Source organism: Pongo pygmaeus, chromosome 1 (assembly GCF_028885625.2).
Source record: "Pongo pygmaeus isolate AG05252 chromosome 1, NHGRI_mPonPyg2-v2.0_pri, whole genome shotgun sequence".
Taxonomy (NCBI): domain Eukaryota; kingdom Metazoa; phylum Chordata; class Mammalia; order Primates; family Hominidae; genus Pongo; species Pongo pygmaeus.
Window position 1 is genome coordinate 67,363,325 of NC_072373.2, and position 23,540 is coordinate 67,386,864.

The window sequence follows — 23,540 nt, forward strand, 5'->3', positions numbered from 1 at the left end:
AGATCGCACCACTGCACTCCAGCCTGAGCGACAGAGTGAGACTGTCTCAAAAAAAAAAAAAAAAAAAAGGAAACCCAGATAAACACTATTGTGAGTGACAGAGCTGGTATCAGCACTTGCCCTCTGTTCACATACATCTTTTTTCTTGCTGTCAAGTGTTATGTGTGTTTTATCTGTACCCCTCCCAAGCCCTCTGCTCTTCTTTCTATAAGCAGTCCTTGATTTATTTAATCTATTCCATATGGGTGATTCCAAAATCTGTGTTTTCAGTCCAGGCTTCTCTCCTTGACTCTGGTTTTAAATATACATGAGCTATGGGCCAGCTCTACGTGCATATCCATCAGGCACTTTCATCTCAACATGTTCAATGTGTCCAGGCCTCCCAACCTGCTCCTTTTCCTACATTCCCAGTCCCAGTTACTGGAATCATCATTCAGTAAATTATCTAATCCTGAAAACTGAGGCTCTTCTCTCTGTCTCTGTCCCTGTCTCTCACTCTCACTCTCAATCTCTCTCAGTCTTGCTCTTACTCTCTTGTTCTCTCTCTCTCCCCTCCACACCCCCACATGCAATGGGGGACCATGCTATATGGTTTCTCTTTGTACCTATCTCTGGAATCTGTCTTCTCCTTTCCATCCATAAAGTTACTCTTCCATTGCAGGCCTCTATGCTCTCTCACCTAGACTTCTGCATCGGCTTCTTAAATAGTCTCCCTAGCTCCCACCTCTTGCCCTTCCAACCACCCTCCATGTACTGCCACCATAATCTGTTGATATTATTATTGTTAAAGTCTTTCAAAATCTCCTCGATGTCCTAGAAGGTAAAGTCCAAACTCTCTAGTATAGTATCTGAGGCTTTACCCCATCTGGATTTTGAGTTTCCTCCCAGCCTCATTTCCTGCCTCTCCGCACACTCTGCCTCCTCTTTGCAAGCTAAGCCAAGGCATTGCTGTTTCCTGCATGTGCTAGTTACTCTCACTTGAAACCTCCATGTCTTTGTTCCCATATTCCCATTCCTTAAAATGTTTTCTCAAGCACAGTCAGCTCGCAAATTAATAGTCATCCATTAAGAACTGGTTTACATATAATCTTCTTGGTGAATGAAGAAGGGTAGAATCTATCACAATGGTAGAATTCATCACTGTCTCCCTATACCATCACGTATATCCTCCATTATTACAATTAACAAGTCTTACTGTTTTTATCCATTGATATATCTGTCTTCCTCATCAGACTGAGCGTGTGAGAGGAGGGACTTTGTTTTTTCACCTTTCTTCCTCTAGGCTCTAAAAGTGTTTGCACAATGTCTAAGTTCTGTAAATGTGGAATAAATTGTTCTTTCAAAAGATAATCTTCAATCTTTTTTTTTTTTTTTTTTTGCCAAAGTCTCACTCCATCACCCAGGCTGGAATGCAGTGGCATGATCTCAACTTCCTGCAACCTCCGCCTCCCAGATTCAAGAGATTCTTGTGTCTCAACCTCTCAAGTAGCTGGGATTACAGGTGCACACCACCACACCTGGCTAATTTCTGTATTTTCAGTAGAGATGGGGTTTTACCATGTTGGCCAGGCTGGTCTTGAACTCCTGACCTCAGGTAATCCACCTGCCTCGGCCTCCTAAAGTGCTGGGATTACAAGGGTGAGCCAACGCTCCCAGCCGATGATTTTCAATCTTTTGGACTTTTGTTTGTTTATCATTCATAGAGTCTAACATGGATTTGTTGAATGAGTACATTACTGAGCCCATCTGAATACAGAAAAGTGGGGTTTGGCAGAAATTCACTAGTGATTGTCTTTCATAGCTACACACACTGCTGGTGGCAAGGGGCTTGACTATGCTAGGGCTTGCCATTGACAAAACAGTCTTAAGGAGATATAGAGACAAGGCTCTGTACATCCTTCCCTTCCTCATCCTCTCATTTCTCCATTCTTGTTTTTCCTTCTTACCTGTTCTGCCTTCAAACTTCCTAATAATTTGAGAAGGCTTTTAGCACCCATTCCACGCCATAATAATATTGACTTGGCAACAAATGAAATCACTGCATAATCTCAAACCCCATACCAGTCTTCTCTCTGGAGGAGAGGTGGCCCAATCCACATTTTACTTCCTCCCTCTTGCCTTAGTTTTCTTATGAATAAGGCCGTGTACTATCCTCAAAGATCTGGTGGCAGAAGGTAGGAGGAAGGGGAAGAAGGAGAAAGAGAAGGAAAACAAAGGCATGAATAACACAAAAGTCACCCATGGTGCCCCTGAATGGCTCAGATCTATTAACAACTGGGAAGATGAATGGTTTGCCTTATTTGAGAGACTCAAGGCCTTGGAGACATCCCTCGCAGAGACTCACCAGCACTGCTCATGTTGCCATGCTCTTCCTGACACAGTAATTTGTTAGGGGCAGAATTACCCCCCAGTCAACAGAACTTTATCCATTGTGAACACGTAATGACACCTTCTCTAAGGGGTTCCAGATTCTATCTGGCAGTGACCTACTTACCTCTGGTGTAGGCCTTAATCTGAAGATAAGTCTTTATCTTACCTAATCTGCTGAATCCCCTTGGACACACAAGACTCCTCCTATACTTAAGCCTTTAGTTCATACTATTTTATTTGACAAGTTCTTTATAATTGTGCCCAAGATCTCTTGTCTGCTCCAACCTCTCCCATGCTAGGGTGACTTTTGCATTGCTAAACTCAGCTCCTAAGGGTCTTGTAAACAGTTACATTTGATGTAATTTTAATAAGCAGTATCTCCTGGATATTCTGCCCGTTTAAAACATCAACCCATTGCTTCAGCCCAGGAGTTCAAGGCTGCTGTGAGCTGTGATCACACCACTGAACTTCAGCTTGGGCAACAGAGTGAAACCTCATCTTTAAAAAATTAAAATTAAAACATCAGCTTCCAAGAGGCTTGAACTCCCTTTCTCTGAAGGCTCTTCAGGCACTTGGTTTTCTCATTAAATAACTCTTCATTTCTCCCGTTCTTCCTCAATAGGAAGCAAATATTAAGATGAAAGACCAAAAGCCCTATAACCCTTCAAAATTTAGCCAAGAATTACTGAGAATAGAATTCTTCAGTGTCACACCCAGAGAGGGTTTTTAAGCCTTGGGATTGTAGGGAAGCTTATATAATGTCCAAAAGGCTTTCCTATGGGGGATGGAGGGAAAACTGAAAACTGGAAGGATTATTGTTAATAATGAATCGTCAATAAAATATCACTTACATTTGAAAAAGTACTGTACTTTCTTTAGAATATATAAAGACCAAATACTGCATTTTAAAGTGATTTTAGTGAGAAGAGATTCTTGCTTTACATCTTGATGTTTTAGGTATTGCAAGATTAGTTTGTAGCTTACCATACTTCTTCAATCTGTTATCAATTACCTTATTCACCTTATTAATTAGTCAGTTTAACATGCACACATCTTAAGAGAGTTCAGTGTGAAGCACTGCATGATTCTACAATATCGTATTATTCCTTGAATTATCATCTCTTTTGCAAAATAAATAGAGTCGTGGTCTCCTCCTAAAATAATGGCATATACAGTAGTAATATATGCTCACATTCCTTAAGATGGAATGCTTTCAGACTGTTTTCTTTATTATTATTATTATTATTATTATTATTATTATACTTTAAGTTTTAGGGTACATGTGCACAATGTGCAGGTTAGTTACATATGTATACATGTGCCATGCTGGTGTGCTGCACCCATTAACTCGCCATTTAGCATTAGGTATATCTCCTAATGCTATCCCTCCCCCCTCCCCCCACCCCACAACAGTCCCGAGAGTGTGATGTAAGCTGTGTGCACCTACCCTTGAGTCCTAATCGCTGCCCCACCATCTTTCCCACAGCTCGAAAAGGCTGACTATTGGAGCCATTAACAACCAAATGGAGTCACTCTAAAAACGGTAAAGATGAAAAGCCAGTATCACTGGCTAAATCTTGAAATGCATAATGGTTAGATCCCTGACCCTTTCATGAACTTCTAGTTCCCAAAAGAAAAGGGCACCAGATGTCTCCCAAATGTGTGGTAATAAGAATTACCTTATTGACAGGGTTGTTGTTAAAAACCTAAATTGCTGGGACCGTCCCCTGGCAATTCTGATTTAGAAGGGGTGGGGCTCAGGAGTCTGTATATTTTCCAAGTGCCCCCAGATAATTATTATCATCAGGCAAATATGGAAAATATTGGGGCCAGATGCAGTGAATCACGTCTGTAATCCCAGCACTTTGGGAGGCCAAGGTGGGTGGATCACTTGAGGACAGGGGTTCGAGACCAGACTGGCCAACATGGGGAAACCCCTTCTCTACTAAAAATACAAAAAAATTAGCCAGATGTGGTGTTGCGCACCTGTAATCCCAGCTACTCAGAAGTCTGAGGCACAAGAATTGCTTGAATTTGGGAGGCAGATTTTTCAGTGAGCTGAGATCGTGCCATTGCACCCCAGCCTGGGCAACAGAACGAGACTCTGTCTCAGAAACAAACAAACAAAAAAACTGGTTTCTAAATGAAATAGAGCTGCATTCACATCTCAGATCTGACATTTACTAGATCTGATCCGGTTTGCAAAACTCTGGGCATCTCCTTTTCCCAAGTGCACAGTTAGCCTGGAAATGACAGCAGGTCTCTTTGGCAAAGATTAAGAAGAATATTCATGGTAAATACTTGCAAAATATTGCAAGCTTCTTCCTAACTGGTAAAATGTCTTTTTTTTTTTTTTTAATTTCAGAGCCTCTAGGTCTGACTCAGGGCTGAAAATTGGATGAGGGGCCTGATTCTCTACCACGATGGCTCATTTTGGGCTCCTGTTCATTCACTCAACAAATATTTACTGGGCAGGTCTGTGTAACACAAACTGTTCTAGGTGTTTGGGATGCATCACTGAATAAACACTCTAAAATCCTTGCCATCACAGAGCTTATACCTTCCAGTAGAATCTTATTGAATGAACACACATTTTTTAAGGACCCCATGATCAATAACCACTACAAAGAATCTGGGGGTTAGATCATTCAGATATCCACACGGGTTCACCTGCCTATTATGATAACTACACTTATTTTCTTTTTGATGGTTAACACGACCTCCAGTAGAAATAAGAACCAATTTCAACTACAACACCTCTTTTTCAGCATTTGTGGTTGTCCCCATTGTGCCACTACTGCTAGCACCACCACTATTGAGTGTTTGTTGTCATAGGCACTGCCATGCATAACCTCTCATTGCTCCTGAGCTTCTGAGTCTTCCTTCAAGATGGAAAGTTTTGGGCTGGTCACGGTAACTCACGCCTGTAATCACAGCATTTTGGGAGGCTCTGGCAGGTGGATCGCTTGAGTCCAAGAGTTTGAGACCAGCCTGGGCAACATAGTAAGACCCCACCTCTATTAAAACATGATTTTTAAAATTAAATGTGTATATGTTCTATATTTGATTATGTATCATATATTTAATTTTAAAAATTAAAGGTATGTATCATATATTTAATTTTAAAAATTAAAGGTATGTATCATATATTTAATTTTAAAAATTAAAGGTATGTATCATATATTTAATTTTAAAAATTAAAGGTATGTATCATATATTTAATTTTAAAAATTAAAGGTATGTATCATATATTTAATTTTAAAAATTAAATGTATATATCATATATATCATATATTTAATTTTAAAATTAAATATGTATCATATATTTAATTTTAAAATTAAATGTGTATCATATATTTAATCTTAAAATTAAATGTGTATCATATATTTAATCTTAAAATTAAATGTGTATCATATATTTAATCTTAAAATTAAATGTGTATCATATATTTAATTTTAAAATTAAATGTGTATCATATATTTAATTTTAAAATTAAATGTGTATCATATATTTAATTTTAAAATTAAATGTATATATCATATATTTAATTTTAAAAATTAAATGTATATATCATATATTTAATTTTAAAAATTAAATGTATATATCATATATTTAATTTTAAAAATTAAATGTATATATCATATATTTAATTTTAAAATTAAATATGCATTATATATAATTAAATATAAATTTATAAATATAAATATATTTACATAAAAGTTCTGGGTGGAGGATCTGATTGCTGAGTCTAGGACAGGATATCCATGTCCTTACTGCCAGGGCCAGGAGAGGGACTGTCTGTTCCCCTCTGGCATCCATAGTGGGAGACAGTCCCTCCAAGACTCACACAATAAATTTTCACTCTAAATAAAAAAGAAGGTCAGAGTGAGTGACCAAAAGGTTTTTGAGATACACACACATATCTCTATGTTAACTGGATTCTGTGCTTAGTCATATGCATCTAAGTTTAACAGGAAGAACTACATGATGTTTACTGGGTGCTTGGACAATACTTGCTTATATACTTTTCCTGCTCTCCTCTCTATCCCTCTGTCACTTCGTTTAAATGGGTCATTCAATACCGAATGGAGAGCAAGTGCCCTTTCCAGGCTCATGTAAATATGGTGCCCTCTGGTGCACGGTATTGAACATTACACTTTTCTTTTCCAAACTCCACTCTGTAATTTGAAGGTTTTGTTTCTGTTTTTCCCCAAACATAATCTTCAGTTCGTTTTACTTTCCAAAGTAATTAGGATCACTGTCAGAGTGCTCACACCTGCTGTGTCATGAGAAGTACAGAAAGGCCCTTATCATCCAAATAGTAGGTCTGCCTATTCCACCATCGTATCTGGCCTTAACTATAATTCTTTGTGGCTTTGTAGGCGCCTGCTAATAGTATTTTACCTGGAAGATACATGTTGTGAGATATAATATTTGGAGGCAATCATTTACTACAAGAGATGAATTTATTAGTGTCAGGCCTCTGAGCCCAAGCTAAGCCATCACATCCCCTGTGACCTGTACATACACATCCAGATGGCTGGTTCCTGCCTTAACTGATGACATTCCACCACAAAAGAAGTGAAAATGGCCTGTTTCTGCCTTAACTGATGACATTACTTTGTGAAATTCCTTTTCCTGGCTCATCCTGGCTCAAAAGCTCCCCCACTGAGCACCTTGTGACCCCCACCCCTGCCCGCCAGAGAACACCCCCCTTTGACTGTAATTTTCCTTTGCCTACCCAATCTTATAAAACGGCCCCACCCCTATCTCCCTTCACTGGCTTTCTTTTCGGACTCAGCCTGCCTGCACCCAGGTGAAATAAACAGCCTTGTTGCTCACACAAAGCCTGTTTGGTGGTCTCTTCACACGGACGCGAGTGAAAATTAGTATTTAACAAGACTTCAAAAGTACTCAAAATGGAATGGGTCTAAGGGTTAACACATGGTTTTGGTATTTCTTCAACTTTCATCTTTGTGGAGAAATAATATCTTGAAATACTAATACTTGGGTTTTGGTTCCCAACCCTTGCAGATGACTTTTCCTCTATTAGTCAAAGATCTTGCATCAAGATGAGGTCAGATTATAATAGCAAAAAACAAAAAGTCAATTTTAGGTTAAAAAAATCTAAAATATGCTCTTAATATCAAAAAGGGGAGGTGTCACCAGGGGTGGTGGCTCACAGCAGTTTGGGAGGCCAAGGCTAGAAGATCACTTGAGCCCAGGAGTTTGAGACCAGCTTGGGCAACATGACAAGACCCAGTCTTTACAAAATCAAACAGAAAAAAAAATTAGCTGGGTGTGGTGGTGCCACCTGTAATCCCAGCTCTGGGGGGTAGGTTGTGGGGGAGCTGAGGTGGGAGAACTTCTTGAGCCAGGGAGGTCGAGGCTACAGTGAGCTGAGATGGTGCCACTGCATTTCAGCCTGGGTGACAGAGCAAAACCTTGTCTCAAAAAAAGAAAAAAAAAATCAGGAGGAGGCCTGAGTGAAGTAGAAAACAACTTTACCATATCAATGGGAAAGCATGTATAGGGGAGCAGATTCCCTGTCCCCTCAACTTCAAGGGTACTAGAGGAGGTTCAACAAAGCTAGAGGAAGGAGGAGCTGCAAGGCTTGGCCAAGGCAAATATATCCAAGGTTGTTGGGGAGAAACAAGGGGCTGGAAGCCAGAGGCGACAACCAGGAAAAGGGCAGAACTTACAGGGGGTGCTGCAGAGCTCCACTGGTCCCCAGGACCAGAGAGATGCACGGAATCTGAACTGCACCTGAGGCATATTTTACTTCCATGCGAGGGACCCCTGTTCATCTCTAGTGGGGAGCAGCGTTGTTGCCTGATAGTTCCAACAGTGCAGGTGTCAGCTTTCTGTGGAAGCTGCCTGCTGGTCACATGCCAAACATCCAACACACGCATGCCATCCCACATTCTGAGACGTGGCTGAGCCCCCACCTCTCAATGACATTGGGAAGCACCCTCCACCCCCACAATAACTCAGAATGCCCACCAACCCCCAAAACCAGGGGGTGAGGTCCCTGACAACCAAACAACTCATTCCTGCTGCACCTTCGCTTTTGACTGAGAAAATTAAAAAGGAAGAGTAGCACCAGAACCAAAGGATGCATTTGCTTTAGGAACTAGAAAAAAAAAGGAAACAAGAAAGATGATAACCCTCTAGAGTCCCTGATCCCGCCCTCCTCTATCCTAACTTTAGTTTTGTCAGGAGTGAGGAAAGCTTGACAGATTCTTCATGTCCTGGAGAAAGCAGGGGAGTGGCCAGGCCTGGTGGCTTATGCCTGTAATCCCAGCACTTTGGGAGGTCGAGGCAGGCGGATCATGAGGTCAGGAGTTCAAGACCAGCCTGGCCAACATGGTGAAACCCCATCTCTACTAAAAATTAGCCGGGCATGATGGCATGTAGCTGTAATCCCAACTACTTGGGAGGCTGAGGCAGGAGAATCGCTTGAACCCAGGAGGCAGAGGTTGCAGTGAGCTGAGACCGCGCCAGTGCACTCCAGCCTGGCGACAGAGCGAGACTCTGTCTTGAAAAAAAAAGCAGGGGAGCAGCAGAATGGGAGGCATGAAGGCACTCTTTGCAAGTCCCCAGTAATTTGACTCTACTTGGCGTTCTACCCTCCTTGACACCCAGCTATAGCATTATGTGACATAGCTAAATATCTAGCTACCTTAAGCCACTTTCTTAACCCTTTTGAGTTTTAGATTACTCACCTCTAAACCTCCCTGATAAGACATTTGTGAGAATTAAAAAGAAAAATACAGAGCATAAACAAGCCATTGAACTTTATTATACATGAGAACCACAAAGGAGTGGTTCCGGATGAGTTTATTGCTTGGAAATCAATAAGATATGTATAGAGCAATGGGCTGAAAGGCCTGGAAGAAGAATTTTCTAGACTCTACACTTGGGGAGACAGGGCTGAAGAAAGTCTGGAAGCAGACAAGCCTCTGAGCTCTCACTACATGCAGGGTATTGCTTTGTTCTATTAAACCCTACAGAGGGCTGGGCATGGTGGCTCATATCTGTAATCACAGCATTTTGGGAGGCAGAGGCAGGCAGATCACTTGAGCCCAGGAGTTCGAGACCAGCCAGGGCAACATAGGGAAAACTCATCTCTACAAAAATAAAAAATTAGCTGGGCATGGCATGACAGCTTGCACCTGCAGACCCAAGTTTGGGAGGCTGAGATGGGACGATTGCTTGAGCCCAGGAGATTGAGGCTGCAGTGAGTGGTGATTGCATCACTGCACTCCAACTGGGCAATTGAGTGAGACCCTGTCTAAAACAAACAAACAAACAAAAAATCCTGCAGAAGAAGTTACCTTCAAGGGTCCCATGTCATTTGATAAATCACAAAGTAATCAAAGGAAAGACCTCAAGAACATTCTAGGAGATCTGTAGAGTCAAAAACAGTCTCTTCAATATGAGCATTGAAGAGGTCCAGAACAAGAAAGAATGAGGAGGTGGTTATTGTAATGGGTAGATTATTATGTACTAAATATGACTAGCGGTAGGAATTCTATGTGCTGGGTGAAGGATATTTATAAAAAGGCCCAAAGGCAGGATATCATGAATTTATTTTAATGTCCACATGGAAGGAGAATGAGGGATGCAGAGACATGCAGGGCACACAGATTACTGTTGCTGGAATTGAGGAGAGAGGGAAGGGGAGGGAAATACTTGGGGAGCTAAGAGTGAGGGCCATAGTTGCATGCCTTGTTTCATTCTCCTGTCCTCTGCACACTGCTCAGGAAATGAGACTGAGAGAAACAAGAAGGGGAAGGAGGGTATGCCTGTCCCAGAGAAGTCTGATGCCTCAGCATGAGACACCTCTGAAAGAAGGATGCAGGATTATCCTCTCTGGCAGCTCCACCTCCCACAACTTCTCATCCAGATGTCCTGGAGTATGCAGGCAATAGAGAACCAATTGTGGCACATCCAGGTTCAGGCCTTAACAAAAATGTAGCAATACCACCAAAAGGAGAAGCCATAGATCCAGATCATCAAAATGGCACTGAAGATCACATGCCAGCAGAAGAAGGTGGTGACAAACATAATGTCATTTCTGTCATCATCCATCCATTGATAGCCAGAGATTGGTTTGAACAGCATAAAGCCTATGTGCATCAGCCAAGAGCCTGTGATCATATACAAAAAGGCCTTCATGATCCAGATCAGCGGCATGTTGGGAGCCCACAGCTCTGCAGTCACCACCAGAGTCAGCAGGAACATGGCCTGGGTGAGCAGCACGTGAGACTGAAGCTCCACTCCTTCTGTGTCCTGCAGGTGAGACACCATCAGGGGCAAAAATATGAACATGCCCAGAGCTTGGGCACCTTGCTCCAGAGCAGCACATCTCTTGGGCAGCAGGTTCTGGCTCACCATGTCTACACACCCACTCAGCAAGAAAGTCATATAGAGAGTGAGATGCTGCCACTGTTTGCGGAACATAAAGTTTCTCTGATGATACATCTTGCTGATAAGTACAAACTGTCTAGGAATGCTGTGCAACTCTTGGGCTACTAAAATGCAGGCAGTCAATATCTTCAGCAACCCAATGTAGTATATTTGCCATAGCCTCGCCCATCTTCCTTTTCTCCAGGGATGGCGTAGTGGATACTGGACAGGGGCATTGCATATCAAGGCTCTGGAGACAAGTTGCGCGTGATAAAGTCCATAGAAGAAGAAAGACAGCCCGGGGTACAGATGACCCTCAAAGCCTCCCATTGAACTGAAAGTATGTCTGATCAAAGGCAGAAGAAAAAGGTTCAAGAATGACCATTCACTCAGGGCCACCTCAGGCTCTAGAATGTGGAGGGGGCCTCCCAAGGCTTACTTATATTCTCTATCCAGCCCACTGAATCCACATACAGAAAGGAAATGGTTTTGGAGGAGGCCCAAACCTATGGTTGGGTGGGTGTCATGGTTTCCGTCTGGTCTTCTGCTCTGGCTCATTGGTAATCAGCTAACCGTTGACAAACAATGAAATAAGCATATTCTCCAGCATAATCCTTGGGCGTCTGCCATTCTCAGAGACTATGCTAGAGGGTCCCCCTCTTGCCTCTCCTCCCACTAACCCTTGACCCCATCACTACCTTCCTTACCTCACTCCTGTACTAGTCTGTTCAGGCTGCTGTAACAAAATACCATAAATTTGTGGCTTATAAACACCAGAAATTTGGCTAGACACAGTGACTTATGCGTGTAATTCCAGCATTTTGGGAGGCTGAGGTGGGAGGATTGCTTGAGCCCAAGAGTTCGAGACCAGCCTGGGCAACATGGTGAGACCTCATCTCTACCAATAAAAAAAACAAAAAAATTCTTTTAAAATTAGCTGGGTGCAGTGGTGTGCATCTGTAGCCTCAGCTATTCTGGAGCCTGAGGCAGGAGGATCCCTTTCGCCCAGGAGGTCAAGGCTGCAGAGAGCCATGATCACCTAATCTTGTGGCCTTTCATTAGTCTTACAAGGGTAGTTTCAGGCTGGGCACGGTGGCTCACGCCTGTAATCCCAACACTTTGGGAGGCTATGGTGGGTGGATCACTTAAGGTCCAGACTCCAAGACCAGCCTGGCCAACATGGTGAAACCCTGTCTCTACTAAAAATACAAAAATTAGCTGAGTACAGTGGTGTATGCCTGTAATCCCAGCTACTCAGGAGGCTGAGGCAGGAGAATCACCTGAACCCAGGAGGCGGAGGTTGCAGTGAGCAGAGATTGCAGTGAGCAGAGATTGCGCCACTGCAGTACAGCGTGGGCTACAGAGTGAGACTCTGTCTCAAAAAACAAAGCAAAAAAAAAAGAAAAACAAAGGTGGTTTCAGTCTCCAAACAAGGAGGGAGTCAGTTTTAGGGAGGGACTGTTATCTTTCTTCGTTCAAAGTTAAACTATAAACTAAATTCCTCCCACAGTTAGCTTGGCCTATGCCCAGAAATGAGCAAGGACAGTCAGCCTGTGAGTCTAGATCAAGATGGAGTCAGTTAGGTTAGATTTCTCTCACTGTTATAATTTTTTCAAAGGCAGTTTCGCTGTGATTTGAATACCTACTCCAAGATCCAAGACTCATGTTGGAATGTAATATTGCCACAGTGACAGTATTAAAAGGTGGGACCTTTAAGGGGTAATTAGGTAATGAGGGCTCTGCTCTCAAGAATGGATTAATTACATTATCACAGGGGTGGATACTTAATGAGTCCCTCATAAACAGAATGAGTTCTGCCCAATTTCCTTTCTCTGCCCAATTTCCTCTCTCTGCCCAGTTTCCTCTCTCTCTCTCTCATGCACTCACTCACCACGTGATGCCTTCTGCGATGCCACTCACTCACCAGATACTGGTGCCATGCTCTTGGACTTCCCAGCCTCCAGAGCTGTGAGTCAAATAAGCTTTTGTTCTTTATAAATTACCCAGTCTGTGATACTCTATTATAGCAACAGAAAACAGAATAAATAAGTAAATAAATAAGTAAGTACTTTAAGTTTACAACAAGTAAACTTTCCAGGCAGTTCTTTCCACTCCATCCCCACCCACTGCCCTTGTTCAAGTATCACCAACTCTGAGTTATTGAAACATGTCTAATCAAGTTCCAATACTCATCTGTTCCTTTCCAAATAACAGATAGATGAGCTCTGGGAATTGAGAGCTAATGATGATATTGACTAATTTAAGTTATCCAGTGGAATCTCATGGCCTTGTAGATAAAATCCGTGCCTTTAGAATAAGCTTCAAGGATCCTTATGCTTTGGCCTGGTCTCATTTCCAGTCCCTTCCCACATGTGCCATTGCCCCAGGCTTATCAGAAGCTTCTAGTTCAAACTGGAATCCTCTTTCTGTCCCCTACACCATATCTATCTGGAGAACTCCTCTTCTTCCTTTTTCCTTCAAGGTTCAGCTTAAGCACTGCCTCCTCTCAGCTGGGAAGAATACTTCTCTATGCAACCTGTACATATCTGTATCATTGCGCTGGTTACACCATTTCATAACTGTTTATTTACAGAGATGTCTGTAAAGTCAGAGATTATATCTTGTCATCTTTGCCTCTTTAGTATCTAGTCCCATGCCTGGAGGTGCTGAATAAATGTTTGATGGATGAATAAGTGAGTAAACTATCAAATGATCATGTAGTCTCTACCGTAAAAGGCTTTATAATCTATTTATGAAGACAGAACAGATACATACAAACGATGCCAGGTCACTGTTTGCTAAGTGCTAAGTGCCAAATGAGTGGAAAAAATGACCAGAGCTATGCAATGAAAGAAGAGAGCTCACTCCAACTGCAGAATCAGGGCATATGTGATCATTCTTAGTTAACAAGATGAAGAGACTATGATATGAGAGTTCAAACCTTGACTCCTTTGTCTTTGGGCACAGAGATGCAGAATGAAAAGATGTGGAACACTTGCTGTAATTATAACTTCTCAGCCAGAAACACAGACCCTTTTGCATAAACCAGTGTTTTCTAACACTTTTTTTCATATCTGTGTCCCTAAGAAGCCTTTTTCCACGTTTCTACTCACCACCTTCTCCCTATGGAGACTTAATGTCACTCTGCACGTCCAAAGGTAGCAGGAGCAGGGAGTTGTTGCTATTGAGCCAGATGTACCACTGACACCTAGGATGAGGAAGGAGCAAGTGGTCAAACTTACCAACTGATGTTCCACAACCTTCATGCATGGCCTCTACCTGAGACAACCCTCCAGGTATGCCTGTGGATACTTGGTTGCTCTCTGGCTTACCCCTCAGGGATAGTCTCTAGGGGGCATAAGTCCCAACAGTAAAGTGAGGGCATTGCTACACTTCAGAGTCTTCTTGGGGAGCTTTTTAAAAACACAGATTACCAAGTTTCACCCCGACCCTAATGGGCTGGAGCCCAGGAATCTGCATTATGAATCACACCCCTCTCCCACCACTGGTGATTCCAGTACAGGCCGTCCTTCACCGGTGCTTGAAAACCACCAACCTGGTCATTAGGCCACACCTGGACACCATCTCCCCACCCTCACTGACCCACAGATTCACTCAGGAGTGTGTGGCAACATCTTTATAATGGCAGAAGCCAGCAATGTTTACCAGGAGAGGCTGGCACTCAGCTGGGGACAGGGAGGGCAGGGGAGGGAGGAGGCCAAGAGAGGGAGGCATAGGAGAAGGAGAAAAAGAGAGATAGAGAAGGCTGAGAGAGAACACGGAGAAGTCAGAAAGAACGCAAAGAGGTTGAAAGCAGTCCAGATTCTGAGAAGACAGAAGCGAGGAAGGGTGTTCAAGGAAGCCCGAAAGCTGCACTTTCTCTCTCAAGGGTGTGGGTGAAGTTAGAATTCCTCCTGGTCCAGGCCCCTGGAGACATTGTGGATTAGTGATTAAGAAAATGAGGAGCCTGACTGTGTTTGAGACCTGGTTTGGCCATTTTCTAGGTGGATGTTTTAAAACAAGTTATTAGGCCAGGCGCAGTGGCTCACACCTGTAATCCCAGCACTTTGGGAGGCCGAGGTGGGCGGATCACTTAAGGTCAGGAGTTTGAGACCAGCCTGGCCAACATGGTGAAACTCCATCTCTATTAAAAATACAAAAATTAGCCGGCTGTGGTGGTACGCACTTGTAATCCCAGCTACTCAGGAGGCTGAGGCAGGAGAATCACTTGAACCCAGGAGGTGGAGGTTGCAGTGAGCGGAGATCTCACCACTGCACTCCAGCCTGGGAGACTAAGCAAGATTCCATCTCAAAACAACAACAATACAAGTTGTTTATCTTCTCTAAGACTCAATCTCCTCATACGTAAATGAGGAATTATGGGGATTCCACGAAATATTGTATTTTAAAGCAAGTTGTAAATATAAATACCTAGCCAGGCTTGGTGGTGTGCGCCTGTAGTCCCAGCTACTCAAGAGGCTGAGGTGGAGGGATTATTAAAGTTCAAAACTGCAGTGAACTATGATTATGTAACTGCACTCCAGCCTGGGTGACAGAGCAAGACCCTATCTCAAAAACAAAACAAAACCCCAAAACCTAAATAAATAACTCCTTTTATATTAAATCTATGTATTATATTATATTACATTATATGCTAAATATATTAAATGTATAATAAGTATATATAAAATAAATATATTAAATAAATAAATACCTTGTTAGTCTTAGGACTGGATGAGAGCAGTAAAGCTAATTTCTTCCAAATTTCTCTTTTTCTTTTATAGATGAAGAAGCTGAAGTCCACAGAAAAGTGACTTACTGGATGTCACTTGGTTAGTGGGTTAGTTGGTAATAAAACATACTCTGAGATGCTCAGTCACAAGGCAACTGTCAACAAGAAACACAAGAACACCCCACCCAGCTCAGTACAAGGCACAAATGTTAAGTGGGCCAAGGCTGTCACTGGAGTCTTTTGAGAGCCCTTCTTCCCAGGGAGCCCGGAAACTCACAGAAGAGCCGAGCACTCAGGCAGGTCTATGAGTTGGATCTTGATCTTTGGTCCCACACTGTCTAATCTCTCAGTGATATTGTCAGGAGTACAGACCAGAACTGGGGGACAAGGAGAGTCAGCACCAAAGAACAGCAACCATCTCTGCAGAAGTGTCTTACACTAAGAGATACCCAGTGCCATCCACATGCCTACCATTCAAATGCTCGCTTGTATAAATCCTGAAGTCTAGAACACAATTGATAAAAGCTCTAAGCAAATCTCCAGTTATTTTGAAGGCAGAAGAGAAGAGGCTGGTCAACATGGAGTCCAGAAACACAGATATTTAAAAGTAAGAATTTATCTGACTTTATCCAGTATTGCCCAAAGAGAAAGATGTTATTTGGGAGAAAAAAAGTAATTATTACAGAATTGAAATCATTTTGGAGAAGGAACAATTTGTCTAGCTTTTCCTTTACCTGCTGTATTTTTCGTATGCATATACCCAGTTATCCATATGCTGAGTCAATGTTCACCAGGAGGTACTAATTAAGTTGTCCCTAGGAACCCTAATCCCAGGGCATGAGAAGAGGAAAGTGTGGATGGTATGTGTGCATGTGTGGGTGGTGTGAATGGGGGATGGGGGGGTCTTCTAAGCAGGCACGAGTATTTCAGTCATGGAAAGATAGTTCCTTTAATGTTAATGAATAAATAGGCCTTCTGGTTTATATATTAGTGTCAGTCAGTCCTTCAGAATCCTAATCAAATGATAAAATTGAGTTTCTGGATCTGTAAAGCTGAGGTTTTGGTTCTGCTCAGAATTTATCCTGCCTTCTGTGATCCCCACATCCCCACCCCTCTTTCTGCCATTTCAGCTACAACAGTATCTAATACTGTTCAGATCACATACTTGCAAAACATGTGGAAACGTGTGAGGCAGTCTGGCAGACGCAGCTGCAGACAGAATTGGAACCTCTGGCTTAAGTGTGGTCATGTTTTTCCATATTACCTTAATGAGCAGGGAGATTGGGTCTATATGCCGAAGAAATTTGACCCTATGGGACAACAAACTTGCTCAGCTCATCCTTATTGTTTTATTTTATTTTTTTGCTTGGAAGTCCAAAATCATGCTCAACCCATTCTGCTGGATTCTCCCCAGGTGACAAATACTCATGACACTGAAGCACCATTAAGAAATGCTTCGGCTGGGCGCGGTGGCTCACGCCTGTAATCCCAGTACCCTGAGAGGCTGAGGTGGGTGGATCACCTGAGGTCAGGAGTTCAAGACCAGCCTGGCCAACATGGTGAAACCCCGTCTCTACTAAAAATACAAAAGTTAGCTGGGTGTGGTGGTGCACACCTGTAATCCCAGCTACCCAAGAGGCTGAGGCAGGAGAATTGCTCCAACCCGGGAGGCAGAGGTTACAGTGAGCCAAGATCGCACCACTACACTCCAGCCCAGGCGACTCCGTCTCAAAAAAAAAAAAAAAAAAGAAAAGAAAAAGAAATGCTTCAAGGTGCTCCTGACCTAATAATTGTGACCTCTTCTCTGAGGATCTCTTAAATTTCCTGTCTCTTCTGCTGCCTGCTACCCCTCAGAGACTCTGTAACCAAAGTCTTCAATCTGTGAGCTATGAAGCCTTTTTACCAGCCATGCCCTTTGGATTTCAGTCTTATCAAGTTCTTTGATCATGCTTGTGTGAGGCAATCATGGTATAATCTCCCATAAAGTGAAAAAGTTTGACTCTTTTCTTCATATTTTAAATTACTACCAGGTTATTAAAGATAAAATGGGTCTGGTGCAGTGGCTCATGCCTGTAATCCCAGCACTTTGGGAGTGTGAAGTGGGAGGATTGCTTGAAGCCAGTAGTTTGAGATCAGCTTGGACAAAAAAGCAAAACCCCATCTCTACAAAAAAACAAATTAAAAATTAGCCAGGCATGGTTACACTAGCCTGTAGTCCTGGGAGGCTGAGGTAGGAGGATCCCTTAAGTCTAGGAGTTCAAGGCTGCAGTGAGCCATGATCCTGCCACTGCACTCCAGCCTGGGTGACACCAAAACCCAGTCTCAATAAATAAATAAATAATAACAATAAAGATAAAATAATTTGAAAGAAAAGAAATTACATATTTGTGTATAAAAGGAACACCCCAGAAACCTTAACCTACTCCACTGCAATTCAATGAATATTTCTTAACCAACTATAATCTGCCAGATCCTGTGCTAAAAGCTGGCATTACAAAGATACATAAAATATGTTACCTAGCCTTAAGGAATTCAAAAACAGTATGTTTTGAATTCCTTAAGGCTAGGTAACATATTTTATGTACCTTTGTAATAGCAGCTTTCAAGGCTACCAGTATCACCTGGGAACTTGTTAGAAATGTAGAATCCCAGGCCCCATCCCAGACCTACAGAATCTGAATTTGCATTTTACCAAATCCCTAGTTGATTTGTAGGCATATAAAGTTTGAAAAGGACTGATTAGCAGAAAAGACTAAACTAAAATCATCTTTAAATTTTATAATGGTGGTATTTTAAAAAAGTGCAATGGGAACATAGAGGATGATGTGGTTAATTTTGGTGGTGGAAAGTTAGGGAAATCCTTATGGAACAGTAGACATTTGCATTGAAATTTAAGTGGAACAGGCCAAGAACTTGGGGGTGGGGAGGGGGTGAGTGTAGAAGCATTCTGGTTGGGAGGTGGGAGGTAGGCCCCCTGAAAAGCCAGCCTAGGACAGAGGGAACAAGATCTCACCCAAGGATGGATGGTCGCACCCAGCCTGTCAGTGCCACGGTCCCCTTAGCACTGATACAGACGAGGCTGTGGAGTCTCTCATGATCCTTGTCACCAGACCTCCACACTAGGAGCTGATCAGTGTGTGGACAGGGAGAGGGCTCTTCCCAGCTCCTCGCCCTCAGTGACCCCTCAGGCATGAGGGGCTGATGTTTGCACTCAGCAAAGGATGCCGAATCTCAGATCTCATGCCAGGCCACCTGGCCCCTGGCAGTAGCTCTGCAGAGCGACCTTGGTAAGTAGATGCAGGGATTCCCACGGATTCCCGGAAGCCCCAACAGACACTGGGGAGAGGACTTCCCTTTCATTCGGATTGTGAGGAACGTTGACTCTGGAGAAATTAGAGAAGTTATGAAAAATAATGAAAAGGGTTTGGGTTAGGAGTCCCAGCCCGGCATCTTGCTGTGTCTTTAAGGAAGTCTTTGGGTCTCCACTATAAAATAAGGACGGACCAAATGATTCCCAAGTCCTTTCTAGCCCTGATAGCCTGTGATTCTGGCAGCTTCCAGTTTAAGAAAGGTCTGCCATTTTCCCCTTTTTCAAACTACTTTGATTCTCTTGGAATTCACGTCTCCGTGGCAAAATAAAACATTCTTGGGGACACAATCAAAAAAATTAGCCGGGCATGGTGGCGGGCGCCTGCAGTCCCAGCTACTCGGGACTCTGAGGCAGGAGAACAGCGTGAACCCGGGAGGCGGAGCTTGCAGTGAGCCGAGATTGCGCCTCTGCACTCCAGCCTGGGCGACAGAGTGAGACTCCATCTCAAAAAAAAAAAAAAGCCACCGTCTGGGTTGGATTGTCCATCAGGGTTATATTTAGGAAAATATATATGTAGTGATTAATGATGAAATAAATATTAAACATCAACTATGAATTTTGCTTGTCGGCTGAGTGGGATATCAAAGAAGAAGCTTGGGTTCTGGCCAAAAATAATCTCACATATATTTGGAGAACTAGGGCACATATTAGTGTAGGAGCCAAGGAATATGTTCCTTACGGCCCTCTGAAGGTTCGCTGAAAAACCATTGACAAGATGCAGATTAATAGAAGGGCATACAAATTTATTCACCGTGTATACATGGGGAGAATCACAGAGCGACTGTCCACCTCCCAGCGGGATTCAGAAGCCTATATACCATCCTGGCAAAACAAGTTATGGTAGCAGAGAGAAGAGCGATCTGTTGAGGGGATTACTAAGGTGAATGAATGGACTTGTTCATTATCTTGTGAAAAAGCCTGTTCAGGTGTGGTTACATTCTTGGTCTTACAGGGAGCGGAAGGAGAAACAATTGTTTCTCTTGGGTCTGGATCTCAGGCAGATAAAGGTTTTGGGAAAGACAGCGGGGTGGGGAGGAGAACTGAGAGACCTTGAGGCTTCTTCAGTTCAGCATGTCAAAGTGCCATATTGTAGGATATCAGCTTCCCAGCTCCAACATTAGCAAAGAAGAAAGCAGTATATAATTTCATAATAAAATATATTAATGATAATTGTTAACATTTCACAGTGCTGAACACTTTATAGGGATTACTTCATTTACTCCCTACAGATATATGAGGTAAATCATTTAGGATGTTTTTTGCTATAAATAATAGAGGACCCTAAGCAGTAAAACATTTATTTTCTCTCGTAGCAACAACTCTAGAGGTAGTACAGAGCCTGAGCTGCTGAATTCAGTGGCTGAACAAAGTCATCAGGGATTCAGGTTACTTTGAGGCTTTCTCTCTGTCATTCTCATTAACCTTATCTTCAGATTAGCAACCAATGTGGTTTCAAGATGGCTGCAACACTTGCGGTTACCTCATCCTCACAGACGTCCGGGGCAGAAAGGAGAGGTTTATTCTATAAATATATATCTGTATCTATAAACTAGATAGTATATTTCTTTATATTTTTCACATTTATGACAAGGGGTGACTTTATCCAGAGACCCTGCAGCAGACTCCTTCTCACATCTCCCTAACTAGACCTGGGTTTCCCACCCACACCTCAGTGTATCACCATGGGAGGAAAGGGGAGTCCCCGTGATTGACTGGGCTCCATCTGCTTCAGTCTCTGCAGCCACACAGGCATCCAGGCCACCTCCTCTGATGCACAGGAAAGGAAGGAGAATAGATACCAAAAAAAAAAAAAAGCCAGGCACTGTGTAATCCCTGCATTTTGGGATCCCAAAACAAGAGGATAGCTTGAGGCCAGGCATTTCAGACAAGCCTGGGCAACAGAACGAGACCCCATCTCTAAAAAAATTTTTTTAAAAATAGCGAACCATGGTGGCACACACTTGCAGTTCCAGCTACTTGGGAGGCTGAGGTGGGAGGATTGCTTGAGCCTAGGAGTTCAAGGCTGCAGTGAGCCAAGATTGTTCTACTGCACTCTAGTATGGGTAACCCTGTCTCAAAACAAAACAAAACAAAAAACCAAAATAGGGGTTCTATAAGAAGAAAGAAGAGGCACGTGGATATTAAGAAGGCAAATAATTATTTTCATTTTACAGTTCAAGAAACTGAGGTTTTGAGAATTTAAGTAACTTGTTCAGGGTCGTACAACTTGTAAGCAGTAGGGTTGGGATTCAAAACAAGCCTATACCCTGGAATATTCCAGACCAGGTCCAACATCACCTCATCCTAAAGCTCTTCTGACCTGCACCTCCAAGCCATTCTTCATTCCAGGGTCACAAGGCTCGCCTGCCCCCTTGAGCACTCATGCACATCTACTGTTTGCCCCTCCAGGGCAGGGACTGGGTCTCATTCATCCTTCTCTTTCTCTTTGCCCCTGTGTCCCCAACATCATATTTATTTGCTTTTTAAATAAGTCTCCATTTACCCTCCTCATTGGATTTTCCTTCTCAGGATAGCGTACGTCTCCTTTCTTTTGCCTCTTCCTCACCCTGGCTACTGCCTAAAACTTAGCCTTAACACCTGGGAAAGATTCAGAATAAAGAAGGGCTCAGACTTTGGACCCTGACAGGCCAAAGTTTCCATTCTAGCCCTGCCACTGACTAGCCATATGGCTTCAGGCAAATGACTTAATTTATCTAAACTGTAATCTTGTTATCCACAAAATGAAGATATTTACCACACAGGGTTATGGGTGAGAATTGAATGAGATAACGTGAGTTTAGCATAGCCCTGAATAAATAACAGTTATTACAGTGTCTTTAATTAACTAAAGTAATAAAAATGAAAACTGATGTTAGCATAGTATGTTGCAGTTTACAAGGTGCTTGCACGTACACTATCTAGTCTGATCCTTAAAAAAGCCGTGTTAGATGAAGGATGCTCTCTACCTGTGACTACTGGGGCAACTGAGCCTGAGTGAGTTTCAGAGCCTTGCTCCTTTCAGACTGTTCTGTCACTTCCTGGGGTGCTACTCTCCTACCATGTTTGTGTGTCGCTGCCCCTCCTTGTTGGGATTGCCTCTGTTATGGGTTCAATTGTGTTCCTCCCCAAATCCATATGTTGAACCCTCTAGTACCTCAGAATATAACCCTATTTGGAAAAAGTATCATTGAGATATAATTATCTAAGTTAAGATGAGGGCATACTGAAGTAGGTGGGCCCCAAATCCAATGCGACTGGTATCTTTATAAAAAGGGAAAATTAGAATGTAGACATAACACAGGTGGATTGCTATAGCTATAACACAGGTTATAGCTATAACACAGGTTATATGGAATGAAGGCAGAGATATGGATAATGCTTATAAGCCAAGGAATGTCAAAGATTGCCCACAAAGCACTAGAAGCGGAGGAAGAGGCCTGGAACAGATTCTCCCTCACAGCCTTCAGAAGGAACCAATTCCGCTGCCACCTTGACCTCAGAATCCTAGCTTCTAGAACATGAGACGATAACTTTCTGCTGTTTAAGCACTCCATTTGAAGTGCTTTGTGACAGCAGCCCCGGCAAGCTAATATAGTCTCCTTAGGCAGGGGGCTATAAATGCAGTTCTGAACCCACTTCAGTCAGGATTGCTTTTTCCTTTGGGAGCCTCATCTGCTTGTGCTGGACACCACTGGATTTTACTAATCCAGTACCAGATTTTACATTAATATCTTAGTTTGGCATGTATGCACTCCCTGTACATGGAGTGTGAATTTGGAGAGGTTTCAGATTCTCATGGGAGCTTTGTTTTATTTTCCACCTGGAGCTCTTAGCAGAGAGTAGTTTCTTTTCTATTTCTTGAGCTGGTCGGAGAAGTTCATCCAGCCTCCCTTACGAAGAAGGGGCCCCATTTCCAAATTTCCTAATCCAGCTGTTATGTAGGAATCTGAGCTTTAGTTCCTTAAGATCATATCTCCTGTCCCCATTTTTGCATGGAAACCCCAGCTATTAGGACTTATATCTGGGGCCAGTCTCACCCTGCCAGCCACAGGATCAACTCATGAACTTGTCTTCTAGCTATGAGTCACATATTATAGTTCATCACCTGGGGATTTTGGTTTTCTTCTTTAGATCTTGACTAAAAACAATTCTTTTTTTTAATGCTGTATCTTATTTATTTTATCCAGCATGTCTTTTCCTGCAGGGGTGGGAGGTGGGGAATTAAATCAGCCAGCCATGTTGCCAAAAATGGAAGTCCTTGGAGTAGGTATTAGAGAAAAGTCTGTTTTCTAGAGAAAGTAAGGGCATTTGAGTTGGGGCAGTTCTCACATCCAGGTGGGTGCTTTGTTTCTTCTTGGGGCATGGTTCAGCCAAGCCATTGTAAGCATGTGGTGGGGAGGGGTGTTCTACAATATGGAAAGAGCTGCTCCTGGAGGCTAAGGTTCCTCCCACAGGGGGGTCCTTAGTGTGACTCTCTCTCCTCCTCTCCATTCTCATCAGGAACCTTTAATACTCAGGAAAAATCAGAGAACATTGCTGGACTGGAATGGAGTCCTGGGCAACCTGAAAAGGATTTCCATTTCTCCTCTCCTTGGAAGGAGAGACATAAGAGAGCCAAGTACAGAAAATCCAAACTACTTAAGTCAAGGTTAGAG

The 23,540-nt window shown here is 42.8% G+C and overlaps 2 protein-coding genes across 2 annotated transcripts in view; both read right to left on the reverse strand.

Annotated features, from left to right (window-relative positions):
• The window catches only part of RGSL1 (regulator of G protein signaling like 1), a 114,579-nt gene extending 112,209 nt beyond the window's left edge, over positions 1–2,370 (reverse strand). The window contains exon 1 of the mRNA XM_054484636.2: positions 2,345–2,370. Coding sequence (XP_054340611.1) covers positions 2,345–2,357 — 13 coding nt within the window. The 5' untranslated portion in view covers positions 2,358–2,370. The remainder of the gene's footprint in view (positions 1–2,344) is intronic.
• A 7,960-nt stretch (positions 2,371–10,330) lies between these two features.
• Positions 10,331–11,113, reverse strand: LOC129037092 (transmembrane epididymal protein 1-like). Its single transcript, XM_054488974.1, has one exon. The coding sequence runs from the start codon at positions 11,111–11,113 to the stop codon at positions 10,331–10,333; it is 783 nt and encodes a 260-aa protein (XP_054344949.1).
• Positions 11,114–23,540: the final 12,427 nt, after the last annotated feature.

What these genes read in the sequence shown, in the direction of transcription:
- LOC129037092 (XM_054488974.1), bottom strand. Translation starts at nt 11,113, where the DNA reads ATGGGAGGCTTTGAGGGTCATCTGTACCCCGGGCTGTCTTTCTTCTTC.